This window comes from Dicentrarchus labrax, unplaced genomic scaffold (assembly GCF_905237075.1).
Source record: "Dicentrarchus labrax unplaced genomic scaffold, dlabrax2021, whole genome shotgun sequence".
Lineage (NCBI taxonomy): Eukaryota > Metazoa > Chordata > Actinopteri > Moronidae > Dicentrarchus > Dicentrarchus labrax.
The window spans coordinates 11,783,623-11,811,267 of record NW_026136705.1 but is presented as its reverse complement, the minus strand read 5'-3'; the positions used below and the strand labels follow the sequence as shown (position 1 = coordinate 11,811,267).

General features: G+C 38.9%; 2 protein-coding genes across 2 annotated transcripts; one reads left to right on the top strand and one right to left on the bottom strand.

Moving 5' to 3' along the window:
• The first annotated feature begins 180 nt into the window (after positions 1–180).
• On the top strand, positions 181–12,037 carry cnih2 (cornichon family AMPA receptor auxiliary protein 2). Its single transcript, XM_051400027.1, has 6 exons — positions 181–1,865; positions 4,668–4,736; positions 7,864–7,911; positions 9,755–9,867; positions 9,946–10,089; positions 10,254–12,037. The coding sequence occupies exons 1-6, from the start codon at positions 1,785–1,787 to the stop codon at positions 10,279–10,281; spliced, it is 483 nt and encodes a 160-aa protein (XP_051255987.1). The 5' UTR covers positions 181–1,784; the 3' UTR covers positions 10,282–12,037.
• Positions 12,038–18,176: 6,139 nt separating this feature from the next.
• On the bottom strand, positions 18,177–27,492 carry tm7sf2 (transmembrane 7 superfamily member 2). Its single transcript, XM_051400015.1, has 11 exons — positions 27,402–27,492; positions 26,243–26,325; positions 24,624–24,820; positions 24,062–24,116; positions 23,468–23,662; positions 22,550–22,653; positions 21,390–21,509; positions 21,040–21,208; positions 20,866–20,946; positions 20,489–20,611; positions 18,177–18,887 (listed from the first exon to the last, which is right to left on the bottom strand). The coding sequence occupies exons 2-11, from the start codon at positions 26,313–26,315 to the stop codon at positions 18,727–18,729; spliced, it is 1,278 nt and encodes a 425-aa protein (XP_051255975.1). The 5' UTR covers positions 26,316–26,325; positions 27,402–27,492; the 3' UTR covers positions 18,177–18,726.
• Between the last annotated feature and the right edge of the window lie 153 nt (positions 27,493–27,645).

Sequence of the window (27,645 nt, the reverse complement as noted above, 5' to 3'; positions counted from 1 at the left end):
GGAAAAACATTTGCAGCCTGCCCTGCCCCCTCATCACTCTCTGGGGAACAAGAGATTATGGAAATGTATAAATGCAAGAGAGAAGGAGACTGACAGACAAGGAGGAGGAGAGAGAGAGGAGGGAGAGAGGAAGAGAGAGAGAGCAAATAAGAGAGGGAGGGAGACAGAGCGATGCTATTGGTTGACCGTTATAACATCAAGCGTGATAGAAATATTTCTCTCGCAGTCTAAGAAATACAGGAAGAGACAGACAGAGACAGTAGACTCAGGAAACACATTCAGGTCTGTTTTAAAAATTTCTGGAAGAGAAAAAAAGAGAGGAGACTTTAGACAGAAAGAAAGGCAAATAAGGAAGGGGAGACAATAGAAAGGTGGACTAATTAACTTAAGACTTCTGAGAGCTTTGGAGATTTTTGCAACTGGAGTGATTTCAAAATCAGAGTAAATGCGACTCAACATGTAGATGTTCTGCAGGTTTCTGGTTAAAATTTCCCCCTTTTTTACCCCCCAGAGTTGAATAATTTACCCTGCACGCAAGCAAAGACAAATCTAAATGTTTTTTTGAGAAATCTGAGGGATGCGTCTGAGGGAAAGATGCAGAGCAGAGAATTCTGACATGGTGCCGACCCAAATTGACAGAGACGAGGACAGAGTGGACTGTTCAGTGGCAGACACGTCTCCAACCAGACACAGGTATTCTCTACTCGATATTAAGATCAGTCAAGATATGGATCCATGCTAACTAAAACTATCAATAATATTGTGCTCTGATCTTGTATTTGTAAGTCCTCTTGGAATGCGTGATATTGCCATTGTGATGTTAAATAGTTGTTTCGTTTGAAACCAATATTTCTTGCCTCACTGATTTGAAATTGTATTATATTATTGCAAAATCAACCAGTAATTGGCTTTGTCAGAATATAACTGTAAAATGTGCAAAGCAATACCTTGTATCTTCAGCACATGATCAGATTTATGTGGAGGCAAATCATTTTTCAAAGATTTAGTAATAAAATAAGTAATGTACCAAGAGACTCTCTCTGTAAATAATAACTTGCAGCTGATTTGCAAACTATAGTTGTTTGCAAACTATAGTTGTTTACAAACGTGTTTTAATATGATTTAAGAAACATGCGTCATTAATGAGGTTCTGGATTGAGAGCAACAGATTAACTGAAAGCCATACGACAAACTACTGAACTATCACAAGCCATAACCATCTCAGATAATAACTCTCAGTTTTTAAAGCGCGGTGCTGTGCTTAGTATCGACGAGAATCCTGTGCCTCTGTTGTCAGCGTGTCAGTGAAACACTTTGTGGTGTGCGTTAGTGTGAGGGGGAAAAAAAATGTGTAGGCTTTGTCAAAAGAGAAACTACATGGAGGAGGAGGAGGAGGAGACAGACATTTTGCCTGTCAGAGACTGAAAAGAGGAGCATCAGGCCAACAACAGACAACTGTGGCTGTGAACAGACATATAAGTGCTTCCTAAATCAAAGCCAGACAGGGGTCGTCCTGCTGTGAGACACACAAGAAGAGATAAAGACAGAGCATGAACGGTAGCAGTAAAGCCACTGCTCAAGATGATTATTGATTGTTACTAAAACTGAGTGCTTTACCTACCTGGACGACACAGACTCAGCTCGCGTCGGAGGGGAAAACAGACAGTAACCTCCAGCAAAGGGAGGAGGGAGAGTGGGCAATAGCCAATAGAGAGAAAGAGACAGGGGGTAAACTCCCTTTCTCTCTCTCGACCCATCTCGTCATCAGGCTGGCTGGCACAGCCATGGCGTTCACCTTTGCGGCCTTCTGCTACATGCTCACCTTGGTGCTGTGCGCTGCTCTCATCTTCTTTGTCATATGGCAGGTGAGTGGCACTGTGCACACTGGAACCACTGCACACACACACTGAATCCAAAATGGGCACATGTAGGGCCTGCAAATGTCCACGCTCTGTCCCACGCAGGCAGACAAACACATCCACCTACACACAGTTGTACACTGTCAGGAACACAGCATACACACACCTCACTCAGGTCCTCTAGAGGTAATGACATGCAGAATATGTCAAAGAAAACCTCAGTGCAATTCTACTTCTGTGTGACTGACATTTTGAATTGCCCCTTAAAAGCCACCAAATGACACTTTATAACACATAATTACTTGGATACAGATTCACTTTTGACAATCCTTTTCATTTTTGAGTTGCAGGTGATGCTTGAGCCTGAAAAACAGAGAATGTTACGTCTACATTTGTGTGTTTTTTTCTTTTCCATTTCCATACAGCGACTGTAAGTGACCCTCTTACATGCTGCTTTATCAGTAGTATAATTAACTGGGGCTCCTCTGACCCTTACACATTCAACAAATAGACAAATTCCAGCTGCCTCCATCCCTCCACATTAAAGTTCCTCAACAACAAACAGTTCCCCAAACAAGGTATTCAGGCTTCAGCAAACTGCACAAAATGAGTACAGGGAGGCAGCAAAACACAGTGATCATAAATACCACTGCCAGACTGTGAATCTGTCTGCCTGCGGCATTTTGAGTGGAATTTGCACAGATACCACAGGACACCGGTGCACTCGGCTTGCTGGTAACACAAGTGCCGACTGAACAAACACTTTGCTTTGATCCCTCACCTTTAACATTCGGTCCACGGAGGCAGGAATAATGTGAAATACAAAACATATCATTATGAATATAAGACTTGAAATGACTAACGTACCAATTGACTAAGTGGGTGAGACTACATATGAGTCAGTCAGTGTGTCTGTGTGAGAGAGAGACGAAGAGAAGCGTGTGTCTGGCTCAGCACTCAACCATGTGATTGAAACGCTTATCAAACCGATTTTGCTCACCCCTTCCCCCAGTCTGCCACCACCCACGGGTACAGCACCCCAATTCTATGTGGCTCTCAACCAATCAGAACAATTGTTCACTGCTATAGTAACCATGGAGCCCGCTGAGGGGCTCACCATGTCGCCATGGAAACTGCATCTGTTTACAACAGAGCTGAATGTGAAAGAAGACGAGGGAGAGCCGTATAGACTTGTACAGGGGAATGACCACCAGGACTGTTAATATTTCAAGCAGATTAAGGTGTTCTGTTTTCATATTATCAGCCACTGTAGATGCGAGTCAGACGCTCATTTATCTGAAAATAATGTCTTTTTTTTTTTATCAACGGACTGTCAAAGTGAAGCTTCACTGTTTAAAAGCTGAACTGATGATAAGCACAGCAGGTGGCCTTTACACTGAGAATTATTAGTATCTTTATAGAGCTATTAATCAGGGAGCTAGTGAGAGGAATTATCACTCTTACATGCCTCACAGGGAGCAGTTAGAGAGCTATCAGCGCAGTGACAGTGACATTGTTTTCTCCACAATGTCCTCGGTTTAATATATTTTGATGTTTTACTAAAAAGGCCAAAGAAAACAAATTAGGCAAGGTTTTATATAGAGCTCCAGGATACCGTAATCCTCTTATATACAAACTCAACAAAGCATACATTTGAAGTTGTACATGTTATTAAAGATAGACACATAACTTTTGATGTGCGCTAGGTGTTTTAATCCTGCCAGATTATAAATAAATAAAAGTTCATTTGCAAAAACAAATAAACACAATTCCTAAAATGAATAAACCAACACCAGCTTGATTGATATTCCCTTCAGTGCACAATTTAATCTTTTTTTTTGTTTCTCCAATATATAATTTTATCAAAATAGCCCAACACTGAGGGCACCAAAAACAAAAACAATGTTTATGAAAATAGTTAACCCTTCTTGCCAATTGTAACTAAAAATTAGTTCCTTTGACATCTGTCTGTGTCTCCATGGATATTCTGTAGTCTCTAATGTGAACTTCATCATCAGGCTCAATAAAAAGAGATTGATATACAATTTGAGAGGAGAGGAAAAACAGAAAATGGTCAAATCCACTGTGTGACAACCAGGGGAGAATTTAAATCTCATCAGATAAGAAGCTACATAATGACACATGGTATAAACACAATGGAAGCTCATATACAGTGTAAAAGGAAAGGGCAAGGCTGTAAGTAATTATACAGCCCCGCATCCACCATTTAATCACCATGTGTGTTCAGGCAAAGTGAACAATATGGCTGCAGCTGTACGAGATGCAGTGAGCGTGCAGTACAGTAACTTATCCATGCCAGTCCCCAGTGCTGTACGACAGGCTTGTGACAATTTCTTAAGAGTGAAGCCTTGAAAAGATACTAGGGGTGTAAGAAAATACTGAAATATGTTGTATGGTTATAATTTGTTATTATTGATATTGACCCTTAAAAACACTGTATTGATTTTTGTAGTTAAACGCCCAACCACTTGATAGCAGTGCTGTAAACATAAACTGAGGGCTATGATGTTGGATGTTACAGAGACTGTGATAAATACAAACGCAGATCCCACTGTTTTGCTTGCATAAAAACATTTTTTAACTCAGATTTTATGCATAGGGTGGTGTGTTCTTGTGTTCAAACTGACTATTTATTTCTCAATATATACCCTTGCTTACAGTATGACAATATATCGTCAGATTCTTGCCACCTTACCTTTATTTTATACAATGGTCCCAGTGAGTGCATTCATTGATTTTCTTAATATAACTAAATGAAAACAAAATTACATGTCTGTTATTTTTCAGATCATTGCATTTGATGAGCTCCGCACAGACTTCAAAAACCCCATTGATCAGAGCAATCCCACCAGAGCGGTAAGAACCCTGCTGTTTCACTTCTTTCAAGAATGATCAAACCCTCGTGTGTACATAGAAATTCCTTCTTTTTAGTTCCAAGAGGAACCCTCAATGATCTACACATAAAAACTGAGAGCAAATTGACGGTTTCTCTCGACAAATGTTGCACATGACCATAAATCTCAGTATCAGTCAATATTACAAATTTCCAAGTTTCATCGAGTTCATAAACTGATTTTTATAAATAATGGTGTCTCATGAGATACCCACAGCACACAGTAATGTAATGCCTGCAATCAAACTGGAAGAGCAAGCATCATTTCATGTAAATTAAGGTTTTGTAATTTTGGAACAAAATCTTTCAAATGTTTATTAATTTATAAACATCAAATATTTGTACTATTTTGAAAACAATTCCAACTAATCCAAGCCTCCAGGTGATTGCAACAGTGACAGGGCAAGTTTGCCTGCTCATTGAACACTCATTTGTATGCAGATTGAAGCAATCAACCTTCTACATAGACGGTTGGCTTGTTGGCTTAATCAATTAAAAAGATTGATGCAAATGAAGCTGCTGTTTATACAATGACATACTGAGCTGCCGCCACAGTAAAAGTGCAGATGTAAGGTTCCACCTAACTGTAACACCAACAAACTTATTCACAACTGAAAATCCAAATTCTTTCTTAATCTTTTGCAACAACACAAAATAGCATCATGAGTCAATACTGAATAAATGCCATTATTCTTTTAGCGAGTTAACAGCAGCTGTGAATGTCTTTTTCACAAGTTAGCTAATGTTCTAGCAATCATGTGAACCTGCATCTGAACTGCAAAGTGATGAGGAGTGGGAGAGGAAACTGTGAAAGCCGACTGTGGGAGTGTGGGGGCACGCCAGATATGGACACAATAACTGCAACACCTGTAAAATGTAACGCAACCGAATACAGTCGTGAATGTTCAGTTCAAAGTGGATGTGTTATTTTCCTCCTCAGACAAAGATGGAGGGCTCGTTTCTCTCAACAAATATTGAACATGACACACTTCAGAGCAGCAGGATTTGTATGTGGGCTGCTGTATTGGATTGAATTACACTGTACAGGTGTTTTTTCAATCAATAACAAACAACCTAAACGTGTCATCTTGACTGATGTCAACATGTCAGGTGTGTTGAGAAAGAACATGATCAGCCAGGATGTGATGCTGCCAGTCTCTCCCAAAATCAATAAACTGCACAAACAGAAGAAGACACACATGGCAAACACCTGGGAAAATAAACAGCAATTATTTCTGATGTTAGCAGAGACCAGCACGTGATCACTCAACTGCCATTGTCTACAAAAGCAGTAAATATTTGTTAGTGAGGGAAAAATTACAAAAGAACACAATAAAAGAGACTGAACATGTGTCTCCAGATCAGGTTCATGTGTATCGCAGTTGCAGTCTAAAAGGGGCACACATTGATTGGCTGGTTCACAAAAAGTGGCTGAAATGAGGAATTATTTCCTCTTGAAATGCCTTAAAAGGTGAATCACCTATGCTCTTGACATTTCATTCTGAATTATATGCCTGTTTTTTTTTATTCTTACCGCCTACTTGGCCATAATCACTTCATTAGATTTCTGACTAAACTACATACTTGACAACACTCTTTACCTTGCCTCTTTTGTGTGTTCTGTATATTGTGATTAATGTGCTGGTTATGTTTCCTTGGTTGGAACTATTAAATATTCAGAATGAACTGGATGACCTGACACTAATTAGGGCACCTCGGGGAAGCTCCAGGCTGTAAAATCCAAACAGAGTTATTGCAGGACAACAGTTTCTAAGTGCAGTTACAAACCATACAATGTGCAGTAGCTTAGCTGGCAGGTCCACCACTGTGCTCCTTACACTTTAAAGCTTGGTGTCGTGAAAGGATGTGGTGCACAAAGCAAGCGAAAAGCAGAGAATTACATTGAGCAATACCAACAACTGCAAATAAACAGTGAGGCTGGACAGCCAGACTCTGGTTTGGAGGCTGAATGCTGTAGATTCAGGGAAAAATCCACTTTCAGGTTCATGGGTTTAGGGGAGTTACAATTTATGTCCACAGATTGACAAAAGGTGCAGCCTGTGGCTCCGGCTGAAGGGAACAGACATCACAAGTGCCTTAATACTGGGAGCCATAATCCTCTAACTAAGACATTTGCCTCAGTATGTAACAGTATGAGTATGAGAGTCCAGTTGAGGCTTCATTAAATACAGAGGAAACAAACACCAGTATGGTTTACACATGCTAATATGAAGCAATCAGGAAATATGTAGCATTTCATGCTGCTTATCTACTTGATGTTTCACTAAATAAATGAAGGAAAACAAATTTACAATCCATCTGTTAATTGCCTGACTCTTGGTACTTTTTATGTACCTGCTCTCAGCCCTTTGATGGAAACTGATTAATCTAGGCGGATGTACTGCAGCAGAACATCTCATTTGGTAGCTAATCAATGGACACCCTAATAAAACATCACCATAAGCAACCACTAGCTGCTGACTGTTAGATGCAGTAGAAGATGGATGGTTTTCATTCCTAAAAGCGATCATTGAGCTCTCTCTCATGGCACACAGGAGACTGAAAGAGCCATGGTTAATGAGGAAAAGTGCCAAAGGTGTGCACCAGTCATCGCTGTCCTTATTGCTACAAATGTGGCTGCTGTGTTTTTGTACTGATGAACAGTTTCTATCAGTTTCACTTTCTCAACAACCCACCATTTATTTTTAATGCTTGGTTGCCTGAGAGAAATATATAATGGACGACAGCTTAAGAGTTTGAGATAGAAAAGGTAGCTGGTTACTCAGCCAATTTTTATTCATTAATTCATATTGGTTGTTAAGTCTTTTTTCAGGTCGAGCTGTGTGGTATGTAGGACGGAGAGAGCAGGAATCTCCATATATTTGAAAGTCATCAGGTCTAGTTTTTACATTTTATTGATGTGTCACTGAAAGGAGCCAGAAGCTGAAATCCCTTAAAGCTGAATTCTCTGAAACTTAAAAATCAAGTATTATCTCTTTTATAATCTACTTCATGGGTAGACACAGTCAGTAAAAAGTGTGAAGAAATGTGCAGACTGTTAATGAGACTTTCTTTATTTGTACTCTGCAGAGGGAAAGGATTCTTAACATTGAAAGAATCTGCAACCTGCTTCGCAAAGTGAGTAATAGTTATCTTTTACCTGCTGCTGGTGGGTGACTTAAACAGAGGGGCTTCAGACAAACATGACCATAACGCACACTGATTCATTTCACATGCAGCAACTCCTCACAACCCATCACCACTGCTCTGGACAGAGCACACTTTTATGTGTGTTGTGATGTTTTTTTCTACATGTTAAGGCTTTCAGAAAGAGAACTCAGTGTCCTTGAAATGTGACATGCTGTGGAGGCCATTTTGAACGTGTGTGTTGGAAAAGGCTCAACAGCGTTATGTACAACAGTGGCTTTTGCTTAGCTATGTAATTATATCAGGAAATACATATGATACATAAATAGCCTTAATTCATCAGTCAAGGTAGCATGCTAATTGCACTATTAGCGTCCATGTATTTATGCAGACAGTACAGTACAGTATTATCTTACAAGGTTAGCTCTGAGATTATAATTTGAGCCAGAATGTGTTTTACATCTGGACAAATTATTTTGTGACATAATGATCATTGGTCAGCAAAAAATATCTGTCATGGGAAGAAATTCTATTAGCTGCAAAGGAAGAAATTGGTTATTGGAGGATTACCAGTATGAAGCTACTGGTATTCATTTTAACAGTGCACTGCAAGGAACTTAATTGCCACTGATATATACCCACCCCATCACTAAAAAGAAATTAGATGATCCATATTCGTTTAATATCTGCCTAAGTGCAAATATAATTGCAATTACCTTTAACTGTTGCAGAGGGAAACAACATGCAGAGGCACATGTTTCATCGTCAGCATTGACTTAAATAGCAAAAACCAAAATGCAGAGGATGATGCATTAAAAACATATCTATTCCCTCATCAATTTTCAAATAGAAAGGTGATCAATCTAGCCTGGTAATCAGACTAAATTGTCATATTGTTTTCACTTGATTATTCAGTCTGACAGTCTGTACACCAACCCAGCCCAGAGGTTATTTTGTTTTATCTGTCCCATCAACAATGTTGTCAGTCGAAAGAGAAACTGTAGCGACTGCTTGGAGGAGTTAAAGGTTGCCTTGTTGAAAAGAAAAAGCTGTTTCTAAAGCTGTTAATTCTTGCAAACATGTTTTGCATTAACAGTGGATATGTGAAAGGATTCCCTCGTACTTATGAACCTACTGAGAGTTACCACCCTACTCTGCAATTCCTCTTACAGACTTTCAGCTCATTGTTTTGGTTTTTCCTTCCTGCAACATTACTGTTTTGTTTCAGTCTCCTCTCGTAGCATTGCTTTGGGCCTCAGCAGGCAGCTGTTTGAATAGAAAACGACTGACTGTACACTGTACGCTTCACCACCAAACGGCAAACAGGCACTTAGCGACTAGCTTGTGAACATAGTGCAGCATTTAGCAGCTAAAGAGATATTTCTCACAGGAGTTGGTTTGCAGCTGGATGTGCAAATATGCAACTGTTTGTTAACGAGTTTGCCATATCAACTCTGAAAGGTGATAATATGACAGCGTTGTGTTCACACAGCTTGTTGATTAAGAGGTCTGGAAGCGAGCTAGCGATCTGAGCAACCTGAAGCATCTGTGTCAAACATCCACTCCTATTAACATCTAAAACCCAATCTACATGTGTTTAAAACTATATTTGCACTCGTAGCGGCAGCGAGCCATGAGTAACATTAACACCTTCTGTGTGAAAGCGTTTGCCTCACAGTGTAATTTTGGTTTTCATAGATCGTAGTTATAGCACAACATGCAATGGGTGTTTCAGTGGTTTCCAAGACGCTGTTGCAGTGTGATCACTGAATCATTTCAGTTTCTAAGTAACATGCAGACCTATACCCTGACTCCCTGTGTCTGTTCTGGTTAGTTGGTGGTACCAGAGTATTCCATCCACGGGCTCTTCTGCCTGATGTTCATGTGTGCCGGAGAGTGGGTCACACTTGGCCTAAATATCCCGCTGCTCTTCTACCATCTGTGGAGGTACGGTCCCATAACAGATGTCTCATAAGCTTCTGTTGGTCCGATGTGAGAGTGAGCCAAACCTCTCTGCTTTTTCAGGTTTTTTCATCGGCCAGCTGATGGGTCAGAGGTCATGTATGATCCCGTCAGTGTGATGAATGCCGACATTCTCAATTATTGCCAGAAGGAGTCCTGGTGTAAGCTGGGCTTTTATCTGCTCTCATTCTTCTACTATCTCTACAGGTAAGTGTAAACTGACACTCTTTTCAATGCACTGTTGCTTGGTTAGGTGTGAGTGATGCCTTTTTCGAGTTGTTGTGATTTTGTATGAACTTTTAAAGATAAAAAAAAAAGCAGCACAGTTACTGTCTTCTCCCTATTTTTTCACGGCCTATTTCCTGCTGAAGTATGGTCTACGCCTTGGTGAGCTTCTAACAGACAGGAGATCTGGAGGAATAAAAGGAAGGAACAGTAAGAAAGACACAGAAGAACAAATGGAGACATCAGCTCTTCCTCTCTCCATGTATCCTTCCCATCACTGGCTTGGGTTTTCAACAGTCTAACCTTGGACAAAACAAAAAGACCAATCTGAGTGATAATGTGAATGTAAAGGTGTTGCCTCCGCTCCATTATATCGCTTTATCCCAGATACTGCTGTTGGACAGCTGGACACATTTTGTGAAGGATTGAAATTAAACATAAAGAGGATGCAGCAGGTGTTTGTGTTGCCTTTGACCCATTATAGGATATATTTCTGAAGGGCTGGAGTTTTCCCATGCTGCTCTTAACTGATCCAGTCACTCAACTCACTGTGAATCCCCCAAACACTTAGGGGCTGGAAAACAGGATAATACGTCTGTATTCTTTGACTTTGAAAATGTACTAAAAGCAGGATTGTTTTGGTATCATTCCATGTATTTAAGATGATAAACACCTCTAATATCAAGCCACTGCTCTGATTGTGTTACAGGCACATAAAACTGTAAGAAACAGGTTCAGTTGTACAGGAGAACTTTAAAGCACTGTAAGAAATGCGGATGGTCCTGGCAGGGAAATACCAGATTGGTGTGTGCACAGACACTTTTAACCAGGATGGAGATAAAGCATAGCAACATCTCCTTGATGCCAGCCTCTGACAAAAGTCAAACGTCACGCTATAACAAGGAATTAATCATAAGTTCGACTTCAAGGGTCAGTGCTTGTAATGTGCATTCAAAATAAGTATGTCCATAGCTGTAAGGACCTCTTTTATGCTACATGCTAGGTTCATGCTTTCCAAAGAGCTTAATGCTCAGACATATAATGCCAAAAGTTTATATCTGAAAAACATTGTGCCAAATTAAGAAGTCAATTAGGACACGTGAAAAGAAAAACTATTAGGCTAAGTGTTTACAGTGTCTTCATCTACATGCTAAGGCACTGTAAGGCCTTGTCTTTATTTTCACTCCTGTTTGATTTTGGCACAATGTTTTTTTTACTTGAAAAAATAGAAAAAAAACGCAGTTCTGTCGTACTTTTTAGTGTGCAGGGAGAGCCTTATTCCTATTTCCAGTGAAGTTTACTCTTACTCATCTTCATCTATACTATAGTCATTTTAGCACAGCAACTTTTCTCTGATTCGAGGTAGAATATAGAAATATCATGTACAAAAAGCAATTAAAAACAGCAAACTAGCAATGTAATATGACTCATGACATACCGATGTAGTGTTATTCAGTGTATGTAATAACAGTGAGTGGGACACAAGTGGCAGATGAGACAATGACTCTTTGACAGTGTCAGTTATTTCAGAAATGTAAAGACAGTGAAGTCATCTCAATATGTCTACATCATACAGTTTCAGAAGGGACAGACGTAAAACGTTAATGTTGCTGATGACCAAGATTTGTAAAAGACTTGTAAACAGCAAAGCCTTTCCTCAGCTGGTGCTGCCTTTGCTATCATGTGTTTATTAGTTTGATCTGTTTGTAGATAAGTGATGGTTCAAATGTGTCATCTTAACATCAGTAGAAAACAGAATCTCTGGAGCCTGAGAACAAACTGTGTTGTTCGTCATACGCCGGCTCCACATGTGGTAAATGGTTGTGATGACCCGTCTGGTATATAAACTGTGGGACTCACTTAGGGAAAAAAAAAACGTCTTGAATATGACAGCCTATTAAAGTAGTTTCTGATTATGTCAAAAGAAAAACACACTTAAACACGAGCTCACATGAAGATCCAACTGTAGTTGCATCACTAATCCTTTATTATCACCGATATTCAGGATCTTCTTTTTCATTTTTAAGCAGGCGAAATAAACTCTGGAAACTTAAATACTGCAAAATAATTTATCTGTACATTTAGGTTTAACTACATTTCAATTGGAAGCATATAACTATGATAACAATGTGAATTAAATAGCAATATCATAGGATAAGGCTGGCATGGTTCTATATTTTAGTAATGAAAAGACTTCCTCGGCTGTGGCTCTCAGCATCATTTGACACCGATTTTTAAAAACGGGTCACAAATAGATTGTGTAATTTTTAAAAAGGCAAAATAATTTTAAAAAGTTTCTTGGGAACTATTTTCAGCAGTGGATTAATACACATCTGCCACATTGGTGAGTTTTTACAGCATCAGGAGTCAGGATGGTGTGTGTGGGATTGATTTAAAATAAACTACAGTGCCCATGTTGATCATAATAAATGAACACCCAGAGTTACAGTGTGGCTCAGTGATGTGTTTTTAATAATTGAATATATAGCTTTATGACACAGAGGAATCCACCAAATTGAGCTTTTGCTACAAAAGTTGGTCTGTTCATAGGGTTTGATAATATAAAATATAACATAGAAAAACACCAGTCTTATCCTTACAAAGAAGAGTTTCATTTCCAATCCAAAACTGTTTTAAAAAGTGATACATGCATCACTTTCATTTAAAATGTCACACAATAGCTTCACTGCAGAAGACTATCAGGTTTAAAAAACGCTTTGTCCTGACTGCTGCTACGGTAGTCGACCTGTAACAATGTGTAATGTGTACATTTTTGACCGTTACCGATATGAAATGCCACAAGCTCTGTGGTAGAGCTTCACCACACACGCACACCTCTTGTGTCAATCATAGTCCTTTTCATGTCACTTTGGTACTAATGAGGGGGTTAGAAGGAGCAGCTCAAAGTGCATGTGTGATTTGAATTTCAACCAAATGGCAACACTTGACTACTCGGCTGAAGCAACTTTAATAGTCTGTCAGTGTTCCTGAAGACACACAGTAGACAGTACGTGTTGTGCGAAATTATGTTCCCATTAAAATAATCACAGGACAATGAGACCTCAAAACTCTGCCAACAATGTGAGCGTGTTGAGTCTGGACAATCACTATTAAAGCACAGAAACACAAGGCAAGGAGGAGAAATACAGCTCGGTTGAATGTCATTATGTAGTTGCTCTAAACAAAGCATTTTAGAAAATTGTATTTAAGTATATCTATTTGTATCTGTCTTTTATACATTTATCATCAATGTACGCTACAGTAAATTTGGTGGATTACTTTATATTTATTAGGTTACACTATGATGTACAGTTAATAAACAGCGATTCCCATGCCATATTCTAATAAAACAGTAATGCCAAAAATGGTCCAAGTTTCTTTTTTCCTGTGTGCTGAGGGTCAGTATTTTCCCCATCTGTTAGGAGTTATGCAGACGTGATGACACTAGACATGTACTAGAAGAGAAAAATATAACTGTGAGGATGATGAGGAGAATTTATAAGCGAGGATACTGAGTGCTGCATTAGACGGAGCACAGAAGACGAACTGCCACATCGAGAGCAGTCGAAAAAAAACAGCTGCATTTAGAAGTGGTTACACAGACATTCGCACAGCCTCTTAAAAAGCACAGAAATAACTGAATTCACTGAAATGCCTCACTGATGTGAAAAGAGCTTCTACTGGAGTGGCAGCAGAGAGTGGATGATAACCTTTAATTAATGTCTATACCTCCAGAATACTAATTACAGAGCACTGGATGCATAACAAAACTAAGTTGTTCATCTCCACAGCAAGAGATCACTGAAGAAAATGTCACTGCAGCTGTAATACATTCATCATTTTTGGGCATTTTCTATGCTCAGCAACAGTTTTTCTTTCGTCTGATTGCAAAAGGAGAAAAGAAATTGCAGAAAATGCTGAGTGTGTCTCGGAGTCGGCTCAGGGACTCATTTGTAGGCTCTGTAAGGTTTGCCAGGTTATCACTTGTCTAAATAATGATTCAGACAGAAAACAGAGCAACAACGAACCTTCAAGCTGGCGTTTTCCCTCTGTTTGAAAAGGACATATCATTCCCCCGCTGTCACCATGGAAACTAAATTGTATTAGAGATTCCTGTTGACTCACTCTGAGGCTCTCACTCAAAACACAGAAAGATCCAATTCAAGTTGGTTCACATGCCCGGCAGCACTGATTCTCTACACAATACATTCTTTTAAAATTTAGATTATATCAATAACAGTTTCATGTATGTAGTCATGACAACCAGAACCCCAATGCCTCTGTGCATGACACCTGCTTATCCCAGAATACTGACACACATACACACAGCAACATGCAGGCACACGCACATACACATTTGCTCGCTCACTCACAACACATACATCTGTTTCTCATTTGGTCTCATCCCACGGTTCACACCGTTTCACACTCATCATCCCAGGCTCTTCCTTTTTCAGCACCCTCCACCAAGATAATTGTCTCAACTCCTTTCCCCTCTCTCCTACGTCTGTGCTCTCAGAGAGCTGTTGCCATGGAAACTGGCTACAACTGATGGGCCTGAAACGTCAGGATTGGCATACACAATAGGCAAGTACATGCACACTCAGATGTACAAGCACAGACACACACACACACACACACACACACACACACACACACACACACACACACACACACACACACACACACACACACACATACAGTTCGCTCATTCATTATTATGCAAGGCACTCTGGGATGTTGCACATTATTATGGCTGTATAGACATGCATATACAAGAAAACCAGCAGAACATCGTCTATGAGGGTCATGCACTTGATAAGTAAACATGTAATTGAAGCTTCATGTTAAGCTTCATTGGCAGAAAGCCCCACAGTGACAATTACTGGGAGACTAGACAGAGAAGAGAAAACATAACTCGAAAGTTAATTATTTGATTAAAAAGGAAAAAGGAGAAGAGGAAGAAATAAAATAGGCTAGTTGTGTGGCCTGTAGGAATTTTGTTTAATCATTTTATGGACTTTGCAATTTTCATTTAATGGCTAAGGCAAAAAAAAAAAACTGAAAATCACCACCTTACTCACTAATCAACTCTGGTCATTAAATTAATTTAGTTTGATCGTTTTAAAATTGCCAATGCAAAATGCAAATCTTGTGTTTGCTTTCTTTCATCCTAAGAATGAAGCTGGAACAGATGTGCTGTCTAAACAGTGGCTGTTTGTGTCCAAGAATGTGTCAAACCTGTTCACACTTGTGTTTTATTTGGGCCAAGGATCGTCTGTCCAGACAGAGACTTGAGCGTCACTCACTCTGTCAGCTGCTGTCTCTTTTATAAAAATATCCCCATTGCTTTTATCTGTAACTAAATACTGAGTTCATTTTCAACTAATGGCCTTGTTTATAACAAACCATGACGTTTCATTTGTCAATTATGTGCCAATTACTCTCTAAAACAAATTAGACAATGTGACCTTCAGAATGTGCTTTTGGTAAAAAATGAAAATCACATCAGTGCTGTTATTTATAAGCTGTGAATCTGTGATGGAATATAAAAACAACAACAACATTGGTGTGTAGCCATGCTGGTGGTTTTGATCACTTAAGAATATATGGGACAGGTATACAGACGTGCAGGTTGTTGATATAAGGTGTGTAATGGTCTTTTTAATCAGGCAGGTCTGCTCACAACTTTAAGATACATTTTTTAAGATCAAATCACAGAATATGTTTTATGAATGAGGCCCTGAGGCTTTAATATCTTCAGTTTCTGCTGTGCTCCTTTTGCTCTTAGTAATGATTATGACTGTCTAATTTTACCCCCGACGACAGAATACTGAAATATTGATTGTAATGGAGGTTAAATACTTGAAACATCGTTAGAACTTTCTGTGAGGAGGAAGAGAAACAGCAACTTTTCATCTTTGCTGCATGGTCAGAGAATTTGAGTTTGTGATTTTAGTTATCCAAATTTGTCATTATCTTCACTAAAGATGGATGAGGAGCTTCAGCACTGTGTGTTTGTATGAGTGGTGGAAGAAGTGTTTAGATCTTTTCATTAAGTCAAAATACCAATACAACAATGGAAAAGTACTCATTTACAAGTAAAAGTAATGCATTCAAAACCCAGTTGATTATGGTGGCCCCTGTGGACAAAAGCAGCAGTGTTTCTGCTGCCTCGCTTCATTGATTTCAAGGTGAATCTGACCCGGTGGCAGGCATTAAGATTGCCTATAGAAACAGCCAATCTCATCACTGATGGTCTTGTTTGTTTATGTAAGTCTTATAGAGGGATCAGTATTAAATTGAGCCTTTGCGAACCAGTTAAAAACCCCATGTGGTACGTTTATATGGTTAAATATTACATTCTCAGATTGTTATTACTGATGCATGAATATCAGCGGTTTGCTGTTGTATCTGGTCGAGCTGGAGTTAATTTTTTAGTTTAGTGCAGTGGGTCCAAATCCTAATCTTTGATTTGGTTGTGACATATTGGATAATTTCACCTTTTCAAACAATTATGTAAACAAATTAAGTTAACTAACAAGTTTAGAGGGAGAAATCCTTCTTTTACTGCTAACTAACAGTTAATTCAGTTATTTGTGACAAAGAAGAAGCTCTGACTCTTTTTTTAATAATTTGTCACAAGTGAAAAAGAAATCACCAGTTTAATCTTTACAAATGCATTGTATTTCATGAGGTTATCGTGTGTTTTAAATTCTTAATCTGAAAAGTAAGGATACTTCTGTCTAAATTGTAGTGGAGCAGAAGTATGTAAGTTGTATTTTCATATAATGATGTGAAAATACAAGCACCTTAAAACTGTACTGTATAAACAAAATTCTGATTCTGATTTTGATTCTGATTAAATGTATTTTGCTACTTTCCACCACGGGTCTGTTTCCATTATTAAATTAAATATTAGAGTGGTCTGTCATCATGTCTATGGTCATATAGAAACACATTCAAAGTAAAAGTTAGTATAAAACAAGTCTACATTTAAATGTCTAATCTCAAATGAGAATAACAATATCACATTTTATCATGCACTTTCAGTAACAGAATTGGGAACTGGTGGACCAATAAAATGAACAGAATCAGAGACAAAATAAACATACATTAATAACACATACAGAAAACCTAAAAAGCTTACAGTACATTTTAACTCAGCATAAATCCAGCCATTATATAGACAACTAATTAGCACTTAGCATACTAAAAACAACACAAAATAGCTTGAGTGCTGTGTGGGCGAGGCCAGAGGCCAACTGTGCTGTAAATGGGCTTAAAAGGTGAGAAATGAAGATGTGCATCAGCAGAGTGATCCGTCATCTGTAAACCCCCATGTGAGAGAAATATATGAAGTGTAAATGTAGGGTGATTTCTAATTGAAAAGGGCAAATTTGATGCACAGAATTTATAGAAAACTGCTGCCTGTTAATAGAATAGGGGTCCAAATCTGCTTGGAAAAATGGCAACAAACTATTTGTTAACAATAAACCAACTGTCACCTCCACTGTGAATCAACTTTCTCTGAACAAAGCTTCGAGAAGGAACACCGCTTTCATGCTGATGAGGTCATTTTTCAGGAGCCTTTGAATTTTTTGAAGCTTCTGAATTGAACCCATATACCTTTTGTTCCTTCTGAGTAATTTAGAGCAGAGGATATTCAAAGCTTGACGGACGTTAAAGAAGCCCAGAGGCTTGGTGAACGTCTGCTATTAAGGTCTGTACGCTGCAACGAAAATCCATTTAAACAGGATGATGATAACAGGTTGGAAAAGGTTATTAAAAACTGACACAGCTATTAGCTACCATCTTTACAGGCTTCAGAAGATGGCAGCTACTAGCTATTAGCTGTTCTAGTCTTTTAGCTGTCTCCAACATAGAGTGTAGGAATAATTATAGGTTTATATATTTTTATAGTTTTATATTATTATAGGTATAATTTTATACATATTAATGCAAACTAATGGCATTAGAGCTTCACCATATTAACATATTAAATTGTTTTCCACAATGCCAAGAAGAGATTTAAATAACTGTTTGTGCAATCAAGATGCATGATCAAGTGATGTTTGCTGTTTTTTATTTGTTTATTTCAAATGTATTTCACAGATGACAACACATTTAAAAAAAGAAGACATTGTAAAAAAGCAAATATGGCTGAGAGCCAGTATTTTCATTAAAAAAGGCACCGGTGTTTATATGGAAATGCATTTTTTCAGGCAAAATATTTTCTCATTAAAATGTTTTTGTTTAGAAAATCCAACGCTGTTAACAGTGTTGACCTCCAATGCTGGGATGCTGGAAATACATAACAAGAGATGTGTGTAATGCACACTGACTTTACCTACTGTGCATCTAATTCCTCTGAGGTTTTAAAGTCAAAATGCAATCAATTAGAAATGTCGATCCATCGAACATCGTTCTGTAACTGAACCTTACGAATCAAGGCTGATTAAACGTGTGAGCTTCCTGCAGATTCCAAGTAGCAGCAACCGGTATTACCTCTGTGTAATGTACATTTTAAAGTTATCGCTAAGTCTGCGTGGACTTGAAGGGTCACAAGGAATATTATGTTTTGAGTTTTGGTCCCGTTCCGCCCATCTGCTTTCCCCTTCAGTATATATACGGGAAGATCCTGTAGGGGACACGTCGACAGTAGGTGTCCCACGCTACTCCATATTTGGCCCTACATTGTCTCTCATCACGGTCCTCCCGGTGAATCAGCAAGACGGTGAAATATATGACATAGAAGTAAGGCAGAAGATGTGAGAATCCTAAAGAAAATAGAAGCATACACAGACTGTAAGCATAGAAAACTAGTATAATATGTCAAAGAAAACTATATTTTTAATCAATTGATGAAATTCTGAATTTCCAATGATCATCAAAACAGAGAAAATTTTACACCTTTTACTGCTGACCTTAATGTTCACGATGTGAATGACATGAAACAAGCATTAATCAGGTGTCCATCCTCCTCTTTTCTTTTCATTATGTATTATACAAAAGCCCTGCAGTGAATACCAGTTTGATTAAGCTTATAATCTTCCCAGTGCTGATTCATCTCAATGGTAATTCTTTGAGACCGCAATCTGTAGTGTTTCTGAGCATACACCTTTTTGTCTTTCAGTCAAATGTTTCCTCAGTAAAGGTCCGGATGTGACCACGGTTCCTCAGCATAATTTAGCAGTTTGTGATTTCGGCAGCTGCAGTTAAGGCAGAAACTACAGTACAGCTCAATTACAAAGGCAGCTACACAAGTTGAGTCATAAAAAGTTTGAATACCAATGAGCAGAATGTGTCAGCTGTAAAAAAAATAAAAAAATAAAAAAAGAGAAAGAAAAAAAAGTCTGACAGTCACCATTTTGGGAAGTGAGTTTCAAGGGAACATAAGGCAGCTTACAGAGGAACAAAGAGAACAGACTGTTGCTGCCTTTATTGCTTCTGCATCCACCAACACTGTATAATTATCTCTCCTATAAGGATAGGAGGAAAATCTGAAAAAACCCAAAGGGCTATGGCTGGGTATCAAACCTCAATTCATTTTTGTTACTAACCAAAATGTCTCAATAGCAGAGTACCTGAAACTTTAAGTTTTAACATTGTTTGCCTTATTTTGGTCAGGTAGTTCCTGATTTAAAGCAGCTATAAAATCAATATTTTATGGCAACAATGGCTCCCACTGTATTTGAAAAGGCTCGTTCATAGGGACTCCCAGGAACCAACAGATCATAATGACATGATTATTTCCCTCAGAAGTTTCTGGAGACCAAAAACTGAGCTAAAAGGAGAATGAATATTTGACAATCAGGTGATCACAATATGATTAATATTATTGTTGTTGCTTATCTACTCAATGTGAAAAATATGCGACTTCTTCTGCCTATCAATGTGATACGTGGCTAAAAAAAAATCAATAATTACAAGTTTAAATAAAAGTTTTAGACTATTTAATTTATTATTTAATCAATGACTGTATGTGTAATGACTTGTTGAACTTGTGCTCTTTTTGTTAAATAAAAAAGGGTTCTGTAGAAAAAGAATATGCTTTTGCATCAGAACAAGTGCTGATTAATAAAGACATGCAGGCACATTAATCTGGCATTAGGAGAGCTGTAGCTGTAGTCCAGTTGGACGACAGGTACAAGTCAGAATTAAGTGATGATATGAGTCAGATAAAAATTTACAATACTGCTTTTGAAATGTGATTGAGCCTATGTAATTAAAAGCACCAACGCATCTGTTTATTCTAATGACAAATATGGATTGATATGATTAATACTCAGCCTGCTGACATTAATCTATGACTCCCACATTTCCCAATGAACACTATGCGAAAAAAACAAGCCTTGCGTTGGCTTTTATGCTGTCTCACCACATGGCAGGGACCACGCCAGGGCCATGAGGAGGTCACCGAGGTAATTGGGATGACGAACGAGACCCCACCAGCCGGACACCAGCAGCCGCTTCCCTGTTGCTGTGGCGATGGTCTCCAGTCCTGCAAGGAGTTGTTAAAAACGTAGATATTTCTGGGTAAAATCTGAAAGTCACTTCAGAGATCAACTCCCCGTCACCCACTTCATTCTGACACAAAGCCTCCTCACATATATATATATATATAGCAAGAGTTGAGATACATTATTAGAAATAAGATGTGGAAGAGTATAAGTGAGAGTATCTGTCTTGATTCAGAGAATACAATTAAAATTACTATTACTATTATACTTATTACTATTATTAAAATATACTAACTTGCAACACTTGGATGTGAAGGGTCTCGTCTGAACTGGTTCTTCTGTGAGTTGGATTTTCTGAAAATATAATATCCAATACCTGATGGAAAGCAGAAAAATATTAAGAGTGCCACCTTTAACCATGAGACACAACGTATCACAGTCTAATGAATAAGAGCTGGCAATTGATTACCATTCAGCGCAATTATAACTGCAGCTCCAAGGGCACTGAGGGCCTGTGGGTGCATAACCAGGAAGGATGCCTGCAGGCTGTATGTGAAGGGAACCCAGGCCAGGTCCCCAAAGACCAGCATAAAGCCAAAACCATCATGAACAATGTCCATGGTTGTCAGAACGGCTTCCTGTCGTAACACAGCAGTGCATGAGATTACATGAAAAAATGTATCCTAATAGTTCAGGGAACAAAGAGGTCAGGCTGAACATCTTTGATGTGCGCCAATTTTTAAATGAGAATTTATGTACGACATTTGGATCCACAGTACTTAGCATAATCTTCATCTCTGACTCCACTGCCCCCCTCACCTCATTCCACAGAGCATCTGCCACATACAGCAGCTGGAAACTGTTGACCAGCATCATGGCGAGTGAGGGGGAACCTCGAAGCTCGACCTCCTTCATCAGCATGCCAAGGTTTACAACCACCTGAGAGCAGAACAGGTGACGTGAATACTGATTCACAGCACTTGTTAGGCTGCTTTTCATCAACACAGTAATGGTAGAAGAATTCATTATCTAATTTATAGGACAAAAAGTCATTGCGAGGTGAAGAATCAAACACCCAAAGTGGCCACTGAGTGTATGTTACCATTAAATAAAACACTGAAATAAAAACTGTATTAACTTTACCAGGTAATAGTTTTGGTAAAGATTACCTTCTAGGGTATCCATGACTTGTCAGTTGGACAGTTTGTGGTTGCTAGGGGGCTTTAGAAGTGAATAGCTCATATATAATGTAATAATAATAAATAATAAACCACTCTATTAGCCTTTAAAATCTGTATTATTTGGTCAATAATCAGCAATTGTAAGATGTTGAAAGGTAAAAGTAAACAGTTTTAACATTCAACAGGAAGCAAAAATATCCCACACACTGTCTGTAGCCAGTTGGTGGGAGCTTTTTCTGTCCTCTCCTACGCACCTGGCTTTAAAACATTCAGATGTGCAAAGGTTTTACAGTTTATACTGTAAATACAGAAAAAAATGTAAATAAAGGACTCATTATATCAACATTTTCCAGTATGACTCCATCATTTTACTGTCTCTATGCTGTCTTTTGTGACTAGTGAAGACAGAGAACCTTGTTGTAGTTATTATCTCTGGAAATTTTGTCTTATTGGATCTGAAGATGCAGATAATGATGCACATCCCTGTCTCACTGGGTCAGGTCATCAGGGGGAGAAAAAAGTTTCTATCTCTGACTGTGTCAAAGTAAGACTGCAAATTATTATGGAAGATCAGGGGAGAGCAACGTCGCCACCTGTTGGTCTAACAGAGCTCACCATCAGTGTTAATTACTATTCACAAGGCACATTTCAAATTAAAATCTATAGTTTTACCTCATTATTTACTCATCCTGTGTTAACCTGTCAACTGAGAAAATGACCGGCTACAGTATACATGAACAAAAATCCAAAGATTGGTTTAGAAGTGACTCAATGGTTCACTACTGCAGGTTAACTCACCCAGCCAATCAGACCTGGTCTGAGCTCACAGAAATATTTAAGGTCAAAGTTTCCAATCCGGGGGTTTAGCTCCCGTCCGATGAAGAAGTCATACAGAGGATTTCCTGGACAAGACAGATGGATGAATGCATGAAAAAAGGAGGATTTCACATATACAGATATGACTGTGCTTTCAGTGTCTGCAGGTATATGCTGTAAATAAAAAGTGAAAAGGGAATTAATATCATGTTTACAGGTTATTTTTAGTCCAAAGTTTTTTTCACAGCAGACATCAACATGTCACAATAGGAAAGCAGAGCTGTAATCAACAACATTAATTGATGGCTGCATTCCATTTAGATGGAATTCAGAGGTCCGGGCTTTTTTGTCCTACTGGGATACCTAAAAAGAACCATGCCATTATTAAGAGAATTAGTTCGACCTGTGCTTTTCCTGCAATAACAAGTGAGACATTCCATCTGCCTGTCTTTGTTTCATTTATCAGTTAATCATAGACGCATGTGCCTGTTTTAAATGTTAATTAATTTCATGCCAACTGAATCACCAAGAAGGGTTCTTTTTTATGTTTGATTTCATAGCATGGCACTGGAAACATGTTATTCTTTTCACAAACTGGGATGAACGTAATCATCAGCGAGTAGGAGCTGAATCACAATACTGGATGCTCTCAGGTTTCTGCCTTCAGAGGCAGCAGAGCACAGCGTAGCCGGTGTAGCAGGGTCAGCTTACTTGAAACAGTGTTCCTGATGCCCGCAGGCTCCTGGAGAGCTCAGCTGTTAGATAATTACCCATAGGGATACCAAAATCCTCCACCAAACAATAAAACAGGCCTACAAATGCACAGTACAGCACCAGTTACTGTGTTCAAACAGTGTTTTAGGGTGGATTCTTCCTTTAATCATGACCCTTTGCTCTCACCTGTGTTGCCCCCCAAAGCAAGAGCATGAGAAGGAGCCCAGAAGGAGCGGATGTAGAGGTAGACGGAGAAAAGGAATGACGCTGCTATTGCACACACTGCCAGAGGAACCAGCAGCTCAAACAGATACCCCAGAGGAGCCTCGAGCCCCACTAACAACATCAGCAACACACCACTGATGCACAGGCCATGAAAACCTGAGGGAGAGAAACAAACTAAACTAAATGTTGTAGCCTGGGGGACAGAGATAAGCAGACTGACACAGGCGAGTATAAAAAGTTGGAAGAGGTGGATTTTCAGATTGCGTAACTTAAATAAACTTTACCTCAAGGTCAGAAGTGTAGAGATTAAACTAAAAATAACATGTTGTCACAGCAGGTGAAGCATTACAAATGTGAACAAGTGTGTAAAACTCAGGAATAGCTGTGAAATATTAGAGCTATTATAATATCACTTTAAAGTAATACATCATTGTCGACAATAATGATCCAGAACAATATATTCCATTACCCACAGTACAAAAAAAGGCAGGACTTTGACTAAAAAACTGTTAACAAATTCATATTAAATCCTAAAAATAAATAACCCAACAATACCATTTATGGGATACTTGAGACGTGTTCCATCCCTCAGCACTAATCCTTCAGACACCTGAAGGGAAATACATTCATTTTGAATCCGAACACATTAAACATAGGCGATCTTATTCATATATTAATAATTGGAACAGGGTCATAGGTTCAGCCAAAGCATATATCAATTTTCTGTACGGTTATTAATAAAGTCTCATCTTATATCTTATATTTGGGTGGAAAGTCAACTAATCAAACTTGTGCAATTCATGTACAGCTCTGTGTTTATGTGCATGTAATAAACTGTCATGTTGGGTTATGTGGCTTAAATGAATCAGTATCACTATATCAGTAAGAATATTCCCATATATGTATATATGATGGTATGACAAATGCAAAATCACAAATAAAATGATTAATTAATCTTATAATTTACTCTAATACAGAAGAAACGATTCAATGGTTGGTCGTAGTCACCATATGCCCTAAAAGAATCTTCCAGAGGAGCATCTTGTCGGTGTGTTTGTCACCACAGTTGGTTTTAATGTGAGTTTAACCTTTGACCAGGCTGATGAACGTGTCATACCTTTCCTAATGGCATCACATAAAGGAGGGCATGCAGAGCAATCCAGCCCAGCAGCAGCACGAGGGCCAGAGGGTCCCACAGCTGGTCTGCGGAGGGGAGGGAGGGGGGCCACTGGAGCACACTGGCCTCAGGGGATCGACTCACACAGATCAGGAACAGCACCGTCAACGGAAGGAAGATGGGAATGCATATGGCACCTGAGAGACGGTTACAGATAAATGTGAGACGACAGACTGGGTGTGTTCAGACAACCTGGCTGACAGGACTGAGAAGCAGCAACGCAGGGAAAGCTGAATAATAGAGCACATTTTTACCAATGAGACTATCTAATGTGGCAGATTAATATTGCAAATGTATGTTAACTGTGAATAATCAAGCATGTTAAATAACTGTACTGTAGCAAAACAATTAGATTAGCTGTCAGTATGGGTTCAACAAAGCTTCTGGTTCACTTCAGTACTGTCAGATATGTGGTCTGCTGAGAGCTGAGCCGTCATGTTCAAAACATGATTTTACTTTAAAAACAACTGGAGGGCAAATTGGATGCGATGCTCAATTTAAGGAACACAGCAGGAGATATTCCCCTCTCTCTCTCTCTCTCTCTCTCTCTCTCTCTCACTCTCACTCTCACTCTCACACACACACACACACACACACACACACACACACACACACACACACACACACACACAGTCGCACAGAAGCTAAGATGTATTTGTCCTCTCATTTCATGTCGTATCTACATTGACTACAATGACAAATCTTACTTGGGTGGTTGTGATGACTCTCAATTTGAGCTTTTTTAATCAGTCCTGTCCTTTACTGCAGCTTGTTTTCTCATCTTATTATTGTGCCAGCAGTTTTAGGATCTACCAAAGAAATAACAAATATCTGTGTCTATTAATCACAGATGGTAAATTAGTAGTAATGCTCTCTGTATGCTCTGTGTGTTAATGTTACTGCCTTTAATTTCTTACTCTCATAAAACCTGCTTTTGTTCACTCAGAAATACAGGCAGCTCTTGTGTTTCATGTTTCACTTGAGGTTCACCTTCAGTGTGCAGTACTTTGTACAGGAAAGTAGTTTTTACCTGTAACAGTGTGATGAAAATGTAATTCAGCATCCACAATGTGCAAACAGAGGAAGTGTGAAGTGACATGTGACAAGAGTGCATGGACAAAATAAAAAGTAGTGTTTCATTTGAAATGTAGTAGTAATATTTGTGATACAATGTGGAGTTCATGGTTGTGTAAAGGCCAACTCGACCAGTGGGGAGGATTTAGTGGCATCTAGCGGTGAGATTGTTTGTAGCCAACTGAAAGCCATTGACTCAATCAAGCAAGAAGGAGAAACAACGGTGGTTGTGAAGCTCTCAAAAATTGCGAAAGGTTCTATCTAGAGCCAGTGTCTGGTTTGTCTGTTCTGGGCTACTGTAGAAATATGGGGATTCAATATGGTGCCCTCAGTAGAAGAGGACCCGCGCCCTCATTCTAAGGTAAGGTAGATATTCAGGTGATTATACACTAATGAAAACATACTTATGAATATCAGATTTCCTTTTTGCCAACACATCCTCCTATATGTTACACACTGGACCGGTCTGGTCTGCTGTGACTCACCCAGGGTTCCTCCAAATTCCCTCTCTGTGTCATGTGAGGATTTGTGTTTGAGTGCTTGACTGTTCGGCCTCATTGTTGGTCTCCTGTGAAAATATTATATTTCAGTCTAAATAAAAACATTTAAGGAACAAATAAAAAGCAGAAATTAGACGGCAGTAGAGTTAAGTCACAGTCACAGAGCCTTCTGATGATGTTGAATTCATATTTGTAACAAAGGGCACAAACATTGTCTAGAATTAAGATGATCTGACAATTACAATAATCCTAAATATAATCTGCAGTTAAATGTATTGCAGTTAATCTCAGAAACGTATCTATATTAACACTCAGTGTTGCTCTAAACAGGCCACAGGTTTCAGTGTAAGCCTCATTACAAAGGAACATAAATCATTGTTATTAGCAGCAGTGCAAAGTAACTGAGTACATTTACTCAAGTTCTGTACTACTTAACTATGAGGTACTTGTACTTTACTTTCACATTTCCAATTTTACTCCACTACATTTATCTAACGGCTTTAGTTACCAGTGACTCTTTTTTCCCCTTGCAATTAATATGAGCGACTCCTGGAGTGAGACAGACACCCAGCAGGTTAGTAGCTTCACTCAACCAGATACATTAAAAGGCTGCCTGGCTATGACACAATAGTAATAATCCGTGATTGAGTATGTTTAACACCTTGAAAAGGGCCATTCTGCCACTTTTGATATATTTACTGGTAACACTTGTACATACAGTTGATCACAAATGGACCACAAAGGGACAAATAAAACTAGGAATCTGACATTTTGGAATTAAGTTGAAGAGGATCATTGATGAGGTGTTTCATTGTCAACAAAAAGCACATTAAGGTATTTCTTGAGCATTCTGTTAAAGCACTTAAATTGGCTGTTATTTTGTATACAGGTGTTGTATTATTACGACTCCTGTCATAAATAAGTTGAGGTCAAACTGCTGATAGTTCCTGTGTGTCCGCATAGAGACATTTCTGTTATGAAACCTGAGCCGAAAGGCTAATGTCTGTCCCTTTACCTGCAGTACTAACGCTAACATGGACCTGAGCGAGACAGAAACAAAGGCTCAGTACAAAGAAACACAGTGTACTGTAGGTAGAGAACACACAACGCTTTGTCTTGTAACACAGTAAATACAGAGTCTTACCGGTGTAAAGCACGGAGGTGTAGACGGGACTGTAATTATATTTTAATGCATCCATCCAGCAGCGTGCAGATGGAAACGCCCCCGAAGTACGTTTACAGGACGAAGCAGTCTTTCAGCCAATCAGATCCCTCCAAGGTCATCAGAAGAGGGTGGAGAGAAGAGGGCTCAGCCAATCAAATGCGCTCATCGGGTGGCGACAGTCAAATGCATACTACAATGAGGAACGGCTGGCAGGCGTTGTGAA

What these genes read in the sequence shown, in the direction of transcription:
- cnih2 (XM_051400027.1), top strand. Translation starts at nt 1,785, where the DNA reads ATGGCGTTCACCTTTGCGGCCTTCTGCTACATGCTCACCTTGGTGCTG. An exon ending in TCTGCAACCTGCTTCGCAAA is followed by an intron (nt 7,912 to 9,754) that starts GTGAGTAATAGT and finishes TGTTCTGGTTAG; the next exon opens with TTGGTGGTACCAGAGTATTC. An exon ending in TTCTTCTACTATCTCTACAG is followed by an intron (nt 10,090 to 10,253) that starts GTAAGTGTAAAC and finishes TTCCTGCTGAAG; the next exon opens with TATGGTCTACGCCTTGGTGA.
- tm7sf2 (XM_051400015.1), bottom strand. Translation starts at nt 26,315, where the DNA reads ATGAGGCCGAACAGTCAAGCACTCAAACACAAATCCTCACATGACACA. An exon ending in TGCTTTGGGGGGCAACACAG is followed by an intron (nt 22,654 to 23,467) that starts GTGAGAGCAAAG and finishes TGTCTTGTCCAG; the next exon opens with GAAATCCTCTGTATGACTTC. An exon ending in GGCGTGGTCCCTGCCATGTG is followed by an intron (nt 18,888 to 20,488) that starts GTGAGACAGCAT and finishes TATTTTCTTTAG; the next exon opens with GATTCTCACATCTTCTGCCT.